We start from the raw sequence: 20,377 nt of genomic DNA on the forward strand, positions 1-20,377 counted from the left end.
AGCAGATGATTGTAGAGTATCTCCGTGAAAGTTTAATTCAGACCTCTCAGGAGGATTCAAGGAACATCCCTATATACATAAACTGCTCCGCATGACCACCCCTGCCTAACTCTAGAAGGGACTGAAAAGCAGATAGCAATTCTGCCTCTCTTGGTTGTACCACTACTTCTTCTAGCACAAGTAAATTAATGAAAAGTGAGAAGATGTGTCCTGCTATTTTGTGGGGTCAACCCTGTAATGGAAAATGTATGTACACACTCACCCAAGGTTCCTTCCCCTCAATCAGGCTCACCTGTGCTCGACAGGCGGGACTGGCTAGACTGTGCTGGAGTCAGAAACCGGTCCTGGCTTGCTGCACAGCTGGATCCCCAGGTCTCCTGTCCCCCATCCTCTTCCACACCCACCTCCTCCTCGTTGTTCATGGCAGAGGCCTGTGAATTAGGCTCCTTGGAGGTATCGATGGTTTTGTGCTGGGGGGGGTCACTGCTGAGTATAGCATGCAGCTCGTTGCAAAAGCAGCAGGTCTGAGGCTTGGTACTGGATCAATTGTTGACTTCCTTGGCCTTCTGGTATGCCTGTTGCAGCTCCTTCGCCTTACTGCAACACTGCTGCTAGTCCCCGTCATACCTCTTCGCTTGCATCTCCCAAGCAATCTACTTGTAGATATCCACATATTTACGGCTGGTTCAGAGCTGTGCTTGCACAGCCTCTTCTCCCCACAGGCCCAGGAGATCCAATATCTCGTCTACTCCTGGCCGGAGTGCATCTGGAGCACATAGCTGGCATGGTCAGCTGGGAAGTTACACTCAACAATGAAGAGCTGCTAAGTGTGCTTGCCAAGCCGGGCAATCAGGAAAAGGAATGTCAAAAATCTGTGGAGCTTTAAAGGGGAGAGGGACACTTCCGATCTATATGACCCCTGGGCACTGGAGTTCACAAAGCTCACCAGATCGGTCAGTGTGAGGCATTGTGGGACAGCTGCTGGAAGACTGTTAGGGTCAACATAAGCGATGCAGTGTCTACATGTACAGAGGTCGATGCAGCACGCATCGAACTTGGCTCAATACCACTTGAAGAGATGGTGTTATTATGTCAGTGTAATTGGCCATTTACATTGGTGGGAGACAATTTTAAGTGTAGACATGTGCACAATTAGGTTGACACAAGGCAAATTACCTAGACAAAACTTTGTAATGTAGATCAGGCCTTACACGTAAGAAGTTATGAACATCCATCATCTCCAACGTATACAACGTCAGTCATCTGCTGGTACCGCCAGCAGTGCTGCAACTAAACATACCTCAGTAAATTGCCTGTATCAAAAAAGAGGCTTTCTTCATCATCTAATAAAACCATGGATGAGTTCATAAACAGGACCAACAAATTCCAGCATGACTCCATTTTGACTCCAAGATGAAAAGATTGCTTGGTTCATTTATGCAAACAATTTTCCCTTTTGTCTTGTTCAGGAGAAACATTTCATTGACATTGTTCCATCATTACAACCAGGCTACACTAAACCCAGCACAGCAGACACTGCTCTAAGGTTGTTGGACACAAGGCTGCTGTCTGAGAAGGAAATTAACCAGTGTGCAAAAAACACTGACAGGAAATTGGTTAACCTGAGCCATCATGGGTGGTGAAATGTACACAGTGATTCAGTAATATGTGCTTGTATGACAACAGAAAATGGCATTGTTCGTCTTACAGAAACATCTTACCGAAACAACTGATATGTAAGGAAATGCCCAAACAACAGAACACTTAAAAGAAGTAGCAGTCAAAGCTATAACAAACTGTGAACAAAAATTCAAGTGTCAAGTGCATGCCTTTGGTCACACACAATGCTGCAAATGTAGCAAAGACAAGAAGAGATCTAGAAGAAGATAATGAAGAGAATCTGACACTTCTAAAATATGTGTGCAGTGCTTATTTGATGCATCTTTTCTGCCTAAGACTGAAGTACAACTCCAGGAATAAAGGAAAATGTTACTGAAATTGCAAAATACTTCCATAGCAAACACTTACTTCTGCTTCACTGAAAAGAGCAGGAGAATCCAAACTAACTCTCCCCCAAGATGTTTGATGGAATTTGATGGTTGACTGTTTTGAGCTATTTATTAAGAGCTGGCCTATTCTGATGACAATTTGTGAAGAAAATTGTGAACAAAAAAAATGAAACTATCATAGCCAAAGCAATCAACACTGGACTAAAGAGAAATGTAGAAGATATGCTAAATATATTCCATGGCCTTGGACAAACTGGAGAAAGATTGCTGCTGTATTGCTGATGCTGTTGAAATTTGGAAAGAACTTTGAGACACTGAAGAAAGAAATACCCAACAACATACGTAAATTGCAGGCAGTAAAGATGCAGATGGATCTAGCACTTATTTCGCTTCATTTTCTTGCCAATATTATCAATCCCAAGTACCAGGGTAGATGCCTAACCACTGGGATGCTGCTGCTATGTCATGGGCATCTAATAATCAGTCACCAATCTTAACAGCCATAATACATTTCAGGCTGGAGATGAACCATTCAAGGAGTACGTTTGCTGAAGTTGTAAAGAAAGTCACATGAGTCAACTGGTAGATGTCACTAGCAAAGCACCTGGAACCAGAGTTTGTTGAAGAGTAAAACAGGCAGTAGCCTCTTCTGCAAGCACAAAAAGAATATTTTCTTCATTAATTCAAAGTTGAGAAATCGAATGGGATTTGAAAAAGCAGGAAAACTTGTCTCACTCTTCCAGTCTATGAATAAAAACGAGGAAAGAGGAGATGAAGTCTACCAGTTTTAAAAGTCTGAAGGACAGCCTAACTAACTTAGGAGACAGTCTCCTTTTCAAGAGACTTAGATGAGTGAGAATATAAGCTCCAGTCACTTTCACTAAGGGCTTGTCTACACTTACCTTGGAGATTCGGCAGCAGTCGACCGGAGTTACGCAAACTACGCAAAAAACTTGCGTAACTCACATCGACTTCTGTGCTTCTGTTCTGCACTCTGTCTTCAATGCACTGCACCACTTGAAGAGGTGGTCTTAATACGTCGATTTCTGGATTGACTGAGCGGGTCTTCACTGACCGCTTAGTCGTTACAGATAAGTCGAACTGACGGTGGCGAATTTGCCGCCGTCAGTGTAGACATAGCCTTAGGCACATATGACAATTTTCCCAGGCTGATCTGAAATAATCAGTTTAATTCACTGACTAAAGTTAATCCCTCTATTCCTTTAGTAAATCATTTAGTTGTAAATATGAAACATGTTTTTATAAGAGAACTACAGTATCCAAAATGTTTAACATTTTCTTTAATAAAAATAAATTTTATATGCAGTTCTGTGTGTTTAATTAAATAGCATCCTCATGTAGCTTGACACAAATCATGAGCAAAAAGTTAATTATCTAGTAAATAAGCAATACATCATTCACCATTTTGTAACATATTAAACATGTAGTTTATAAAAATCTGAAATATTAAGTTGTATACTTGCTTAAATAAGTAAGTGTAGCCTCCTAGATAGAAAAAAGATGTACCAAATCTAGTGCAAATGTGCTATTTAGTTGTATATCAACATGTTTTAATGATTACATCAACTAGTCAGAATGCACCTTTCTTAGGCAATTAACTGAAGTACAAATGGAAAAGCTGATTATAATCAATTATTTAAATCAAGGCTTTCCTCTTGGTGATTTAAATCACTCCACCCTACTTCTTTACCTCAATTTCCTGCATCTGTGAAATAGTGATATTTACATACTTCACAGCAGTGACAATTAATTGATAAATTGCCCTGAAGACTGAGAGTGGAGTGTATGAAGATGTGATTACAAGTATGTTGAGAGAGAGTCAGAAAAATTCCTTTTATATCAGATCAACAGAAGAGAAACAGAAGGCTCAGGGAATGGGTGCTCCAATGGAAAGCCTAAATCTTCTGCATTAGATCACTGGTTGCAATCTAGCTCAGGTCAGTAGTGAGCAAAAGCAGTTAACATCTGAGACTACAGCAACTGGCTCCAATGCCTCACGCACAAGCATCCCCATTACAAAAGTCACAACAACTGGTATTCTTATTAATAGTTTCAGAAAGGCCAAGGACTAAATGGCCCTGAAGACTGAATTGCATTCCTAACCCCAGAGGTGCTCTCTCCCCAGATCAGGATAAAAGCACATGAACAATGAGATGCAGGAAAACTGCACTCTTTCCACACAAAGCTAGGGAACTGCATTGTCAAGTACTGTCAATCCATAGGCACATTCCTAAAGCGAATTAAAAATCTTACATTCTCAGTAGAGCGTACGACAGATAACTTTCTACTATAGGGATGGGCATAACAGTGTTGGAGCTATTTCCTCATTACTAGGGTCCTACACCAAATTCATGGTCCATTCTATTCAATTTCACGGCCATAGGATTTGAAAATTGGTCAATTTCACGATTTCAGATGTTTTCATCTGAAATTTCATGGTGTAGCAACTATGGGGGTCTCAACTCAAAATGGGATTGGGGGAGGGGAGTGGCACAAACCTGGCTATGCTAGGCTCTGAAGGCAGCAGGGAGGTGAGTCTGATCTCTCCTGTGCTGCTGGGAGTGCCCCAGCCCCACCGGGACTAGCAGCTGGGGCCCCCAGCTGAGGTGCTCTAAGCAATGGGGGGAAGGGGGGGGGAGGAGGAGAGGACCCACCTCCCATACCTCCCCCTGCTGCAAAGAGAGAGAATGAACAGCCTATGTGGAAGCTGCTTCAGCAAGGCATTGTAAGGCACACAAGTTGCAGGGTAGGGCTGACACATATGACTAAGATTAGGCAATAAAACTAGTTTGGAAAGTTGACAACAATTTAAATAGTAGTGCCAGAAAGGCACATCAACTCTAATAGTCTTAAAATAGATCGCCATTTTCCATGTGGAGATTGATATGAACATGTAAACTGATCACTAGCTAAGTTCATCCATGGAGAAAGATTTATTCCACCAAAAGTGAAGTTAGTCAGACAAGCTGTTTGCAACCTAAGACACTTTTAAAAGCAGTGGCCGATAGAAAATACTTCCTACCAGATCTTTGTTTGCAAATGATGATGGAAAAATAATTTAAATTGTTTATTAGATTCATCTTTCTGACAGGAGAGAAATGCATCCCTGTTCTGCTGCCATGACAATTCCCCAGATAGCCCACTATACTCACATCATGCACACTTAAATTGCTCAATTTTTCAGAGCATCCAGCATCTTGTAGGACAGGGCCTTATAATTCCATGTGTCCACCAGTTAAGGAACACTGTGTGTCTCCTATGTACAAACCTCCTAATACAGGGGTTCTCAAACTGCAGGTCACGAGATTATTATGGGGGGTCGCAAGCTGTCAGCCTCCGTGCATTCCGTAAGGATGGCATGACATGGGGGGGCATCACTTTTGTGGGAGGCTCATCATAGCCTGAAATATTTTCAAAGGGGATCCCAACAAAAAAAATATGAGAACCACTGTCCTAGTAGGCCTACTTACATGAGAAGAACAAAGGATAATGCATGGACAAAGCATTAGACAGTGTCAGACATATATGTAGAGAAAAAAATATAAAATCAAGTCTTCTGGTGCACATTTTCAGTACGCCAGACGCAAAAAAGGAAAGACATCTCTCCAGAATAGAATAAAGGTAGTTTGGTAAATTTAATTTACCTCCAAATATTTGGGTTCCTTCTAACTTTAATGTTGATTCTGAGCTCCCCAGGAGGGATATGGAGGAGGCTGTTTTTAATTTTAACCAACTATATTGTTCGAATAAGGACTTTTATCCTTTAGTTATTGTTGTGTACTCCAATATATCTCCATCTTAAAGTTTTCCTTGGGAATTTGAATTAATTATTTGAAGCTTGTATGGGAAATGGACCACGCTGAATAACATATCCCTTCGTAATTACTTCTATCATTTGTCTATAGTCATCTTGATTCATTTAACAAAATAAGACAGGCTTCAGCTGAGGACAATAGGAACATTCCCGAGACCATGCCAATGGGTCACACACTATTTCTTGAGATTAACACTATGACTGGCCCTTGGATGGCTTGTTCCAGTATTTGTTCCCTTCCTTCCTTACTTAATTTTGCTCATCTTGAATTTAAAATCCCTTTGCTGAAAAATCTCCATCTGTCAGCAGACTGCAACTGATGCAAATGTTGGTAAATTTTGGACACTGCCCTGTTTTATTGGCACTAGGGTGAGGTGGAGGCAAAGAATGGGAAATCACAGGCCTTGCTTTTTTCAGACATGGTTGAATTGAAGATTTTCTCGGGAATCCCCTACAGCTTAATTCCTACACACCAAATCAAATAATAGAAATCTCTTCATTTACCTAGAATTATCACTCTTTCAAACCATGTTTGGTCATTTTTCCATAACTGGCAGAGGGATTGCCTCCAGTTGTTTTGTACAATAACTAATCAGCTGTACCTCACCCTTAAAGCCTGAAATGGTGAGGTCTTGGAATCACTCCTCAAACTAAAAGTAAAGTTTGTGTCCTGCCAGAGAGAGCTATTACATTTTATGCATTTTCTGGACTTTGTGGTGCTAACTGCAAGTTTTCTGATGGATCCACTCTGATACTTCCACAGAGCTCCATGGAAAAGAAAACACTCTTTAGGTCAATCTGGTAGGAAATATTTCTGTAATACTAACTCTTCTCTTGGGCACAGATACATAAATGATAATATCAACTCATTTAAAATAAATCAGAGCGAGAACCACCAACTGCCCAATGGTATCTAAAGCAGAGGCAGAACTAAGTGCAAAATGGAAGAGCCAAAGTACTCCACCCCACTGGAATACTTGGACTACTGGAACCCTCAACTGGGGACTACGGACTATACCATATTTGCCTTGAGAGAGTCATAATAAATTTGTGACAAACTGGTATACACTTGGGTGATATTTATATTAAGTTTTGCTGGAGAACTAACTAATTAGCTTTTGCGTAATTAAAGATGTACATGAATGTATGGCATCCTCCTACAGAAGAAGGCACAGCAACTCCACATCAATGGTAGGTAGGAAAACTTTTCTGGTGAGCTCACCTATCACTGTGTCTACACTCAAAAAAAAAAAAAAAAAAAACCAACCCCAAGAAAACAAAACAAAACAAAAGCTTCTTAGCTTTTATGATTGGGAAGATAATTTTCCAAAAGTTAAACAAACATAACACAGTGTTGTCTTCCTGGATCTGCTGGAAGACTGATCTCAGGGCACAGCTTGAGCAGCCAAGGTGTTCGCTTGATAGTTCCTTGGAAGACAAGACCTCCTCCCCTCCTCAGAGCACTCTGTGGCAGTGAAGCTACTGCATGTTTGCTATTCCAGCCTCAGGGTTAAATTAGCTTCTGTACAGTCCATCCATGACACAACAGGAATGGCCAATAAATCTCAGCAGAAAGATAGTGGTTCCACAAGATGACCTTCTATGACAAGTGGGTAGAATCTGTTCCTCAGAAAGACGACATGCCTCCTTTCAAATCTGTGGTGGAGTGTGAGCTCTGAAGTTGCTGTGTCCAATTTACCCTCCAATAAAGTGCTTGACTAGAATTTTCCTAAGGTTTCCTCTATCTCTCACCCATCATCACAAGCGGCAGGTAAAATAAAATCCCAGAATGATTTGGAAGGACTGGGAGGAGACGGCCAACACCCAGAAAATACTATCCCAACTGCGATCCCTTTGCTGATTTAGCCATTTTGTGTAATTAATTCACATTTTAACATTTTTAACCATGATCCCTTCAAAACATTAAAGATCTTTAACAAAAATTAAAACACGGAGGACACAATGTGCTCAGTCAGGCAAGTGCACAGCATGCCCAGGAGGTAGAGATGCCAGCCCCACAGGGACACAGCGTTCCCAGGGATGCAGGTGGGGCAGAGGATGCCCCAGTGGGAAGAGATGAGTTGTAGGGGGAAGGTGCCATGGAAGAGGGGCAGGGAGGGTGTGTGAGAGTCTCCAGGTGATGGGACACCGAGCTGGGAGCGGATCCCCTGAGAACAGCAGCTAGGAGGGCAGAGGGACGATGTCTCCCGGGGTGCGAGGGCTGGGATCCCAGCAGAGAAGGGAAGCAGCGGGAGACGGGTCTCTGGGAGACTGACAGGACAGTAGAGGAGATTCCCCACGGGCAGAGAGGCGATAGTGCCCCTTTGGGGGAAGGGCGGGCTGAGGCGCCCGTTGCCGGGGGGCGCTGTGGCGGGCCGGGGAGAGCCGTTTCCCAGGGAAGGGGGCCAGGGAGCCCGTTCCCGGGCTGGAGGGGGGCGCTGCCAGCTGCCCGCACTTACCCGGTGCCTCCGTCTATCACACATGGGGGCAGGCTGCTCGCCATGCTGGGGAGGCGGCCCCACAGATCCTACGCAACCATCCGGGCCGCTGCCAACGGCCACCGCCGGCTGCCCCGGCCCGGCCGTCACTGCATCAGCGAAGGAAAAGACCCGAGCACCATGCAACCGCCTGACAGCGCCGGCCTCAGGGCGCATGCGCCGCACCCGCCCACGCCACGTGCCCCAGCTTGGCCATGTTGCAGTGGGGCGGAGCTGGGGCTTTGCCCTCCGCTGCTTGGCTGGCTGCCCTGCCCGCTGAGAGCCTCGTCCCCGTGGTGCCAGGGCGGCACTGAGGGTCCGTGCCACGTGAGCCCCTCCCAGCACTGCTGGCGTCACCAGGGGGCCCCATCGCGGCCCGTTTCTCCCCCCCCCCCAGTGCTAGAAGTACCGGGGGAGGGGGAAACAGGGCCACCGTCCGCCCCACACTTTTACAGGACACCCCTTAGCTTGGTGCCTAATGCCCTGCCGCCACATATGGGCCGTGTCCAGTAAGGACCCAAGATGCATCAGATCAGATGAAAAACATCTTTCCCACACAGTGAGCTCTGCAAAGGATGCAACAGGGATGTGGAGTTTCCTGTTCCTATAACATTGTGGGTGCTGACCCATTTCAAAATAAGCTGTGCTTCATTTTGCGTTTTTCACTCCATGTGCGGTTTCATACATAGGAACCAACCCTTTTTCATAGGCACCAACCATTCATTAAATCACAAAAGTCTTGTCCTGTGTTTGTTTAGATGCAGGTGGATGCCCTACAGTACATACACCCTCCAACTAAACCCACAGTGATCTTCATGGACAGGATATCAAGGCACAGCCGTGTTGGGGAGTGTATCCAGTATGGGGACTTGGAGGTGGCATATCTGCTGATTGCAGATGATGTTGTCCTTGCTTCTTCAGACTGTGATCTCTGATCTGCACTCAAATGCTTCGCTGCTGAGTGCAAAACGGCTAGGATGAAAATCAGCCAAATCAGAGGTCATGGTTTTTTCCCGGAAAAAGTGGAGTGTCCTCTCCAGGTGAAGGGGAAGCAGTTGCCCTTAGTGGAAGAATTTAAATATCTAGGAGTCCTGTTCATGAGTGACAGTGAGTGGGGGCGTGAGATTGATCAGCAGATTAGTGTGGCAGCAGCAGTGATGGTGGTGAAGCGGGAGCTGGGAGCTAAGTTTTCAGATGAAGCTCTCAGTTTACAGGTCAATCTATGTCCCCATCCTCACCTATAGTCATAAACTTTGGGTAATGACCAAAAGGATGAGATCGCAGGTACAAGCAGCAGAAATGCAGTTTCTCTGCAGGGTGGCTGGGCTGACTCTCCGAGATAGGGTGAGGAGCTCGGCTATACAGGAGAGACGCAGAGTAGAACCACTGCTCCTCCGGATCAAGAGGAGTCAGCTGATGTGGGTTTGGGCTCTTGATAAGGATGCCCCAGGTAGGCTTCCTTTGGAGCTATACCAGGCACATCCCACTGGGAAGAGGCCCTGAGGCTGACCCAGGATATGATGGAGAGATTATATCCCACTGGCCTGGGAATACCTGAGAATTCCCCAGGATGAGCTGGAACCTGTTGCAGAAGAAAGGGAGGTCTGGTTCTCCCTACTCTCCATGCTGCCACCACGACCCTCAAAAAGGAAAAATGACATAAAGGAAAAGAAGATATGACTTATCCATGATCATACTGCAAGTCTGTGGTAGAGCTAGAAATAGAACCCACATTTTTCTGATGCCTACTCCCAATGCTTAACCACAAAACCAACCTTCCTTCCAGTAAGGGTATGGTTTTCTATTATCCTCTCTTCCACCTCCAACTCCTTAAGCAGAGGCTTGCATATAAAGAGAGTTGGGGTTTGTATTTAAAAATTAAAAAAAAATTGCTCTCCAAGTTGTAGGAATTCCATCTTTTCAGGCTGATAACTAAAAATATGCTATGCATGTGTCTTGTTCAGTCACTTAACATAGACTGAGGGTACGTCTACACATAAACTGCTATAGCAGCACAGCTTCGGTGAAGACGCTGCCTACACTGACAGAAGGGGTTCTCCAATCGGCGTAGGTAGTCCACCTCCCCGAGAGGCAATAGCTACATCAACAGGAGAACTCTCCCGTCAATTTGGCAACGTCTACACCAGGGTCTAGGTTGGTTTAACTGCACCATTTTTCACATCTTGGGTGATGTAGTTAAACTGACCTAATTTCCTCATGTAGACCAGACCTGAGAGTATGCACTTGGTATGCTTGGTCATGCTATTTTTCTCACAAATATATGAAATATATGCTCATCCATCATGACATGATGGAAGCCAGCCAAATTTAGTTTGCAGGAAGGGTTGTTTTAGCAATCTAAGCATCCAGTATGAAATATCTATGCTCCAGAACTACAGATTTAAAGCCTGATATGGATCATCCAACCTCCTTTGAAGATAGTCCAAGGCACTGATTAATGACCAAATAGTATGAAAATAGGGATTTGCCTTACTTCCTTGACTAAAATTTTTTCTCCATCAGACTGTTGTGCAACATATTGTGCAGGGCTCAGAAACAGCTGTCATGCACCCATATACTGCATAGGCACCTCTGTGTAGATACTATATTTTTCCAGAATCAGCATTCTTTCATTTTTTTAAGTAAGTCTCTAACTGTTACGATTGTGGAGAAACACCTCAAAAATGTGAATCTACTATAACTAATATAGAGATAAGTCAGCAGAAAGCCTGGAATAGCAGTGTCACTGATCTGTGACAATTCAAACCAGCTGAGGATCTGCCCCATGAGCTCTGAAAGGTATGAACTGCCTCATTCATCTCAATGAGGTATTAACTCAGGTACACAGTGACAACAATTTAAATGCCAACATTGTTAACTATTTCATTCCTCATGTAAAAATGGAGAAGGAATATCTCTGATCTGGACAATTTACTGTGAGTTAAGTCTACTTTTGGTGCTCCAAGTGTGTGGGATTTGGGAGATATCAATGGTTTTCTTTCAAGGAGCCAAGATCAAGGACACTGTAGAGCCCGTGGGCATATGCATATGCATAGATACACAGATTTTAAGGCCAGAAGGGACCATTATGAACATCTAGTCTGACTTCTTCCATAACACACAACATAAAATTTTACCTAGTATTCAAAATGCATCAAGGGGGAGCCAAATTTCAAAGAGGAACAAAGCAAAACAAACTATGATATTTTGAATATCTGCAAATCTACTGTATGTAGTGTCTCATTTGTGACTCACATGGATGGAATTATTCTATTCTATTCTAAATAGGTTCTTATACAATCCTCGTCTGTAGTAGCAGTAGTAACTGAGTGCCTTCCAGTAGACTATCAAGTCACGTGACTAACATTTGTCATGTATTGTTTGTTCTTTCTTTTATCCTCTTCTGTGAGGGAGAATTATGTGTGTAGTGTTTTGTTTTGTACACATTGCTCTGTGTTTATATTAGAGAAGGCAGGTTGAAGAAGTGCACATTGCATTTGGAGCAGAAGTCATAAGGTTAGTGATGATCTTTAGTTCCTGTGGGAATTTGTTTCACAATCTCAGACCAGCCCCCAACAAAGCTTTGTCTCCTACACAGGCATAGTTTATCCTTATAGTGGAAAGTTCCATTGTACCTGAGGAGGGGAGTTGTCAACAACAGTCTCCATCCCGGAGCTTTAGGCGATCTTTTAGATATGCTGGGACTAGGCCATTTAGTACCTTGAAGAAAAGGACCAAGACCATGAATTTGAGTCAATAGTCTGTAGGAAGCCAGTGTAGAGAGCAGAGAACAGGTCTGATGCATTGCATTGGAGATGCACTGTAGCATTATGTACCAGTTGGAGTTTCCTAAGGGCTGATGGTTTCCTCCCCAGTATACTGCATATCAGTAACCCCATGACAAGGTGATGAAGGTTTTTATAACTGAGGCCAGGTCACCATATGCCAGGAAGAGATGGAGTCTCCTAGTCACCAGAGATAATGGAAAGGATTATTCATGAATGCTTTTATGTGAGAGCTTAGCAGCAGCCAGCAATCCAAGAGTACTCCTTAACTAAAGACTGGATTGACAAGTTGTGGGTGTGTACCTTCAAATAAAGAAGACTGCACAGTGGCTGCAAACTCTTCAAAATGTTTTCCTGTGCCCACAAATATAACCTCTGTCTTGCTCGCATTCAGCTTCAAGCAGCTGTTCTTCATCCATGAGCTGATCTTATCCAAGCACCGTGTCATCTTGGTGGCAGTGGTGTGGTCAGATGTGGTGAAAGATAGGTTGAGCCATGTGTCATCCGTATATTGCTGGTTGTGCATTCATGTCACCTGACCAGTTTGGCTGCCTGGAGAGGCTGAATAGGACCAGAGAGAGAACTGATCCTGGTGGGACTCAAGCGAGGGATCTAGTGGCAAAGGTGTGATTTCCCATCACTGCTATTTGGATGCATACCTCTAGAAATGAGTCAAACCATTTTAGTGCATTCCCTTGGACCCCTGCCATCGCTCAGGTAGGACAGCAGTATCTCGATGCAGTAGGCCTAAAGAGTACTATCACCTGTCCCTGAGGCTGTGTGCTGGCTGGCTGTCACTTTCCAACGAAATAGTTAAAGCAGAGTACTACCAAAAACAGAGCGCAAAACTACAATAAAATTTTTTGGACAAAATGCTACTTGACATTATTTCTTTAAACTTTGTTCTGGCAAGTACAGGTGACAATCCAAACCTGGTAGACATGTTATCAAATCCATGTTCTGTGAATTATCTTAAAATAAGTTAGACCATACCCTCCCTTTTCACAGATCTGACCAGCAAAGCACCATATTTTTGCCTTATTCACAAAGATTCAATTGCAGTTTCAGCTGGTATGGACATGTTGTTCTCTTGGTATCCAAAAATAAAGATAACAGACATAAAAATTCAAGAAGTAGGTACACAAAAGACAAAGTTATATCCCTGATCAGCTAAAATCTGAGGTCAATTTGGAGACATAATTTCAGATATAGTGCAGCTGTCATCATGCAATTCTTAGGAAAGGCTGTCAATAGTACAGTGCAACACTCTTGCAGTTATGGAGCAGAGTTTTATCCAATCAGTGAAAATGCAATTGTTAGGAAAACTTAATCCTTCCTCAGAGCTGCTGATTGAAAAAGCAGGAAGACAGCATACGTAGCAATGCAAGTAGACACCTGTAGAGCACAGATCAACTTTGTTGGGGATTTTCTTTCTTTATGTGTATCACTCTACATAGAAATTGCTATAGCGGAGCCGATTAATGCTCCATGTAGTCCATATCCTCTCTCAGACAGTGGCCAGGACTCAAATGCTCAGAGAAAGATCCACATATTTCCTTAACAGGCAATTACAGAATAACCCACCAATGGGGAAATTTCTTCCTAATCTATACACTTTCCTTGGATCAAGAGGGTTACATCCCTTATACCTATTTTTATCCTAATATGAATGTCTTGTTTTCATTGTCCTTATAAATGTCTAATACCCTGCTTCACTAAGGAATTTAAACTGTTTCAGTCTAACTGAACTCTTGGACTCAGTATCTTTTGGTAGCAAATTCTACAGCTTAAAGATCTATTGTGTAACTGTGTAAAAAGTACTTCCTTTTATCAGTTTTAAATGCGTTGCCTTTCAATTGTATTGGATAGTCTTGTTTTATGAGATAGTGTAAATAGAAGCATCTAATTGATTTTTTGTGAGTGTCCTTCATAATTTTATATACCACTGCCATGACTCTTATTTGTCTAATCAGGAATTCAGGGCCCCATTGTGCTAGACACTGACAAACACTTATTAAAATGACTGTCCCTGCTCCAAAACTTTTAGTCTCCCCTCATGGACATCTTTCAATGCCTCTACTAATTTTCATTGCCCGTTTCTGGATCCCTTCTATTTTTTCCTGTAACTTTTTTGAACTGGGGTGACTAAAACTGAATCCTGTATTTAGGTGGTGGCATATCATCAATAAATACAATAACATTATAATATTCTTAGAACTATTTCCTCTCCCATTCTTTATATAGTCTATTATTTTGGTTTGCTTTTTTGACTACTGCCTGCATATTTAGCAGATGTCTTCCTTGAGCTGTCCACAATGACTTCTTAATTCTCTTTCCTGAGTGGTTATTGTTAATGTAGAATGCAGCAATGTGTTTCAGTAGTTCTAGCTAATCTATGTTCTATTTATATCACACTCATCACCATGGTAGCTGAATGCCTTACAATTTAAAAAAAATGAGAGGAGGGTGACATGTGGCTTATATTTTAAGTTGCTCTCATTTCCTTCTCCTAAACAGGCTGTATTTGTTTGCTTTTGATTTATTATGGAAAAGCTAAGTCAAATAAGTGAATTTTGGGGCCGAGCCTTAGCTGTATAAATTATCATAGGCCCATTTACTTCAGCTCACACCAGCTAAAGATCTACCCCTTCATATGTTGCCCTGAACACCATGAGAACTGAAGTCAGTCTAATGTGATCCAGGAGTTAGTTCCAGAGTTGAGAACCATCCACCAAGGAAGCTCTGGCCCTTGCACTCATGAGTCTCATCCTTGTGATCGACACTTTCCTTGTTCTAGCTGAGTGTAGCTGTCATCAACATTCATGGTCATGTAGAGAGAGGCAATTCCTCAGGTAACCTGGCCCAGTCCAGCAGAGAGCTATGAATATGCTTCCCATGCTCACACCTTTCCATCTCTTAGCTGTGCTGCACTGTAACACAGAAATGTTTTAATAGTTATATAATGCAAATTTCAAATGCATTTGACATTGCTGCATTAGAGAAATAAAAGAATGGAGTAAGAAGTTTTGTGCCATATACTCTGTGATTCAGCACCAACAGAATTTGTCACAAAATTAACCTCTTGCTACTAAATAGTGCTACAGAATCTAAGCTTTCTTTAAGATTATGTTTTTATCCCTCGTGTTTGTGAAGGAAACCTTGGCAACAAGTGTAAGAAAACCTTGAAAACAGTGTTGTCTCCCTGAATCTGCAGAGAGCCTAAACAATAACCCTAAAGGAGGCGTGAAGTACTCCATTCATCCCTGTCTTCCCCTTGACAACATGAGATGTAGTTATACTTTGTCAATATAAATATTTGCCCATATTGAAAATGCAGAAAATGGGGGCAACATAAAATAAATGGAATTTAATATAAAAATAAGTAAGAAATGTCATTCTAGCTTTGGAACTTATATGGATCCCATTACCATGGTATCTGAGTGCCTCATGATCTTTAATGTATTTATCCTCACAACACCTCTGTGTACTAAAGAAGTAGCATGATCCCCATTTTACAGAGGCTAAAGGCCTAGATTCACAAAATGGATTCAGCATCACAATGCCTAACTTTTAGGTGCTTAGAAAATCATAGGAACAACAAAACGTCTAAGTCAGGTTCCCTATACAATGAATGGGGAGAAATAGGCACCTTAGAATGGGATTCACAAAGCCAGCATGCTAGGCGAGGAGCTGCCTAAACTAGCCAATTGGAGATGCCAATGAGAGGTGTGTGCTAAGCCCTGCCCCTCTCTTGGAGTTCAGACCCTAAATCTGGGGTGCAGAGAAATGTCTACCTCTGCTTGTGATACATGAACTGGGAGAAGATAGGTGTTCAGCTGTCTAACTCATGTGTGGGGCCTGATCTGGTAGATGTCCTCAGAGGCTGCCTAAACATCAGGAGGGAAATGGCAGCAGCCTTCCCTTATAACGTTCAGTCCGGTGTTTAGAGTACTCACCCAGGAAGTGGGAGACCCCCAGTTCAAGTCTGACTTAGGAGGAGAAAGGATTTGAATAGGGCTCTGCCACTGTTCAGGTGAGTGCCCTAACCACTAGACTGTGGAGTCATTCTAACTCTTTCTGTGGCCCAATTAGTATTTAATGATTCAATTATTTTACTAAAGTGCAACAACTTCAATAGGAGTGTACATTCTGGCCAAGAGCTTTTATTCTTGCTTCCTTAGCATGTGGATACTTTTGGCAGCATGTTTTCTTCTAAACTCAACTTCAAGGCACTGTTCATAGACCCCCCTGAAAGGCTGAGGAATCAACAATAACAGTTGTGAGCAGGTGGCTTCCACATAAGCTGCAGTGAGTCAAAACTTATCCCCTTGCATGTGTTGGTTTTATTCTCAAAAGGAACTGAAAATGAAACACAAAATCAACTTCAATCCTTCTCCCCAAATTTGACTGCTCCTAGGGATCCTCTCTGACAACTGCTCACCCCATGCCTTTATGTGTTCTCTCTCTCCTCTCTCACTCCACTTACTTTGTTTTCTGGTGGGTAACTAACCCCCTGTAATGATGAGCAAGCAATTCACTAAATATTTTCCAGCAGGCTCATCATCTGATAACAGGATAGGGGTTTCAGGCAAACACTACCAGCCTGTTACTATAGCCTATTTCCCTTTGGGTCTTTGTGTGTGTGTGCAACTTTGTCTTAGGGCATTACACATATTCTCACCTAAAGCAATATTGCAGGCAGGCATATCAGAGAATACAGATTTCACACAGCCTACAGCACAGTCATAGAACCTGAGAACAACTCAGATATATTTAGAATCTACATTGTCATTACTTTCATCTTACCAAAAAAAAAAAAAAGATTTTAAACTCACAGCTGGAGAATCTTAGCAATCTTCTCAACACTAGCTGGGCTTGATTCACCTGTTCTTTGTTTAACTGGAAAGGATTGGATAACCTAGGGAAAAAATATCAAAGAAATCTATTTTTTATACTGTGGTCACCATGCGGTTGTCACTGTGAAGGCAGTGTTATAATAATCACCCAGCAAAAGCTTTCTGGGCCAAGCCACTGAGAATCCAACATGCCAGTGGGAAAGTGCATCCTACCACAGGAATGAAGTAAAATAACTGCTTGTGAAGAGGGGAGCATGTAGCAGCCACCTGCCTTGAAGAACACCCACATGCAGAGTGCAGCATGCAAACCTCAATATACAAAGAAGAGAGGCATGTCATCAGATAATGGAAGGATTGTCATGGCAAGGGACTCATCAATCTTTGCAAAGGCCAATGCACACACACCCAAGAGTAAATTCTTGAAACCAATGGCTTAGATAAAATTGTTGGCTGAATGACTTAAATTGTGCAATGTGAAATCCTAGGGTTCATCTTCAGTACTACATGCTGCCAAGAGAGAGTGAAAGAAGAAAATACAGAAGATTTGAATAATCAACAAAAATTTACCTTGAAGGAATACTATTAATGTTTACTGATTCAAAATTGTTATCATCTCATCCTCAAGGCTCCTATTTTATCCAGTTTTAAGTCCTTCTTAAAGACACATGATGCACTACTTACAATTAAATCAAGCTGCCCTTTTTGTGTTTCCCTTCACCTAACCTCTGTCCCCTTATTGATTTGTCTTTAGAATATGAGCTCCTCAGAGCAGGGACCAACCCTTCCTGAAAGTCTGGAAAGCATTTATCATATTGTGACTGCTACTATAAATAAATAAATAAATAATAAGGAAAATCCTTCAGATTATAAAGCTCATGTTTTGTGCTATATTTAAAACTTAAAACTCCTTTTGCAGATAAATGTTTTGTTTTGTTTTTTTTAATAGCTCCTAATTTTGTAGGCACTAAATAACATAGAGCAAAATTCTGTTGTCTTTAAATAAAGCAAAATTTCCTCTGACTTCAGTTGTGTACATTGTGGTTGTAGCCATGTTGGTCCCAGGATGTGAGAGAGAAAAGGTGGATGAGATAATATCTTTTATTGGATCAACTTCTGTTGGTGAAAGAGACAAGATTTTGAGCTTAAACAGAGCTCTTATTCATGTTCTCAGGGTGCCACAGTTAAATACAAGGTGGAACAGATTGTTAAGCATAAGGAGTTAACATGTTGTAAGAGATAATTCAAGGTGAAGAGGGCAGTTAACACCTGGCAGTTGTAGGACAAAGGAGAGTTAGTGGGTTATATATTGTAGTAATAAGCCATAAATCCAGTGTCTTTATTGAGTCCGTGATTTTTTAGTGCCTAACAAAGAATTTAAGCTCCCTTCCTGTGTGGACAAGGACTGAGAGGTCAGATATGAAACGTTTTGTCAAAAACGTTCACCCCCGAGTTATATGGTGTTTTTGTCTTTTATCGTTTTTTGTGTGAGTTCATTTGAGAGTATAGTGATTGTCTCATTTCACCCACATAGTTGTTACTGGGGCATTTAGTATGCTGGATGAGGTAAACTACATGTTGTGATAGGCATGTGTAGGATCCCTGGATCTTGAAAGGTGTGTTGTGGGGGATATTGATCATCATAGCAGTAGCAATATGTCTGCAGGATTTGCATCTTTTATTATGGCATCGTCTGGTGCTGCTTTGAGCTGCTGGGTCCTGGTCTGTGGGGAGCTTGCTTCTGATGAGCATGGTGAGGTTGAGGGGTTGTTTAAAGGTCAGAATAGGAGGTTCAGCAAAGATTTATTTCAGGCTGTGGTGCCCATCGAGTAAGGATTGTGGTTGTTTAATGATACCCCATGTATGGGACCCCATATGTGTGTAGGGGTTCCAATGCAGGGTGGTAGGTGACAACAAGGGGTGTGAGGTCCGAGGGTTTTTGTGTGTGTGTGTATTGAAGCAGGTTCTCTCAGGGGTATCATGGTCCATTCCATGCTGCTATCTACTTCTCTGGTGGAGGGTCCTTGTTTGACATATCCACGGTAATGCTCATATCCAAGACTTTGTGAAGGACTCTATCAAATGCTTTACTACAGGCTGATGTATTAAGCCAAACTAATTCCTGGTGCAACTCCATTGACTTCAGTGGATTTACACCAAGAATGAATTTGTCCATATACCTCCTGCATTTCCTTCATACATTATGGGGCTGAAACTGCCCTCAGTGAAATCAAAGGTAAAATTCATAATGATCACAATAGGAGCAGACTCAGGCTATGGTTTGGACCTATTGAATAGGCCTGCCAGATTTATTAATACCTTTCTTCCCGTAGAACTAATCTCTTTTTTAGTACATTTTAAAACTCTTTATTATTGTTAGGTAAATTTAAAAAGATTAACCAGGCCGACGTGACTTTTGTTTCACTGTAGGATATGCAAACAGAGGGTCAGATCATAAAGCCTGGTCTACACTAAAAAGTTAGGTCAACTCAGCTACATCACTCAGGGTGTGAAAAATCCACACCCCCTGGGCGACGTCATTAAGCTGCTAGGTCAACAGAAGAATTCTTCCATTGACCTAGTTACCACCTCTTGGGGAGGTGGATTACTGGCATCAATGGGAGAACTTCTTCCATTGGCGTAGGGAGGGTCAAGATAGAAGTGCTGCAGCTGCACTGCTGTAGCATTTCAAGTGTAGACAAGCACTAATCCCTGAGAAGGGTGTTTTGTGCTGCTCTACCTTAATGGAATCTTTGGAGGGCTACATCATCTCTCTGCTAAAGCAGGGCAGGAAACAATATTTCCATCTGTAATGGAGACCTTGGAAGGCCAGATGCTCTAATGGGTAATGCACCCAGTACCGCCTCTCAGCAGGAAAGCCTTTCATTTCAGTTCCTCACCCAAGGATGCGCTTAGCTTCACCTCAGGTTTACCATGTCCTTGCCCTCTTCTTATCAGAGGGGGAGTGAAATTGAAATGTGCCTTATGCCGCTTCTGCAGCAAGGGCAGTTGGTAGGGTAACCCAGGCCCTCCCACCCCAGTGGCCTCTGAACTAGGGCCCTGTGCGGGTTAACAGTGTCCAGCACTCTCGAGTGCCTTTGGAATTCCCCTCCCTGGGTCATTTTCTACCATCTCTCTCTCCCCCATGGTTCCAAGTCCAGTATAAGGTAACGAAAGAAAAAGAAAAGTCAACTGAGCCTTCAGCCCCAACTGAGCTCAGGGTGCAGTCCTATTCCTCACTCAGGGAGACTTCTTTGGCATGTTTGTTCCAGAGCCCTCAAGGTAGATCTGTCTTCCTCCCCAGCCCCATTTTCTGAACTAACTTGCTCCCTTTTATGTTTCCTCTCCAGTTGAAGCATGCTCTGCAGGTCTGGAGAGGTGGAGCTATCAGCCCAGTATTGTCCTTTAGCCCCTCTGA

At 42.7% G+C, this 20,377-nt stretch overlaps 1 protein-coding gene across 4 annotated transcripts in view; it reads right to left on the reverse strand.

Moving 5' to 3' along the window:
* ACTR3B (actin related protein 3B) overlaps positions 1 to 8,531 on the reverse strand; it is a 50,740-nt gene extending 42,209 nt beyond the window's left edge. For 3 of the 4 annotated variants that reach the window (XM_067542728.1, XM_067542729.1, XM_067542733.1), the window contains exon 1: positions 8,304 to 8,531. In XM_067542728.1, coding sequence (XP_067398829.1) covers positions 8,304 to 8,347 — 44 coding nt within the window. In that variant the 5' untranslated portion in view covers positions 8,348 to 8,531. The remainder of the gene's footprint in view (positions 1 to 8,303) is intronic. The other variant, XM_067542732.1, reaches the window with a different exon arrangement.
* Between the last annotated feature and the right edge of the window lie 11,846 nt (positions 8,532 to 20,377).

Source organism: Emydura macquarii, unplaced genomic scaffold (assembly GCF_026122565.2).
Source record: "Emydura macquarii macquarii isolate MOO-44397 ecotype Brisbane River unplaced genomic scaffold, CSIRO-AGI_Emac_v2 contig_719, whole genome shotgun sequence".
Lineage (NCBI taxonomy): Eukaryota > Metazoa > Chordata > Testudines > Chelidae > Emydura > Emydura macquarii.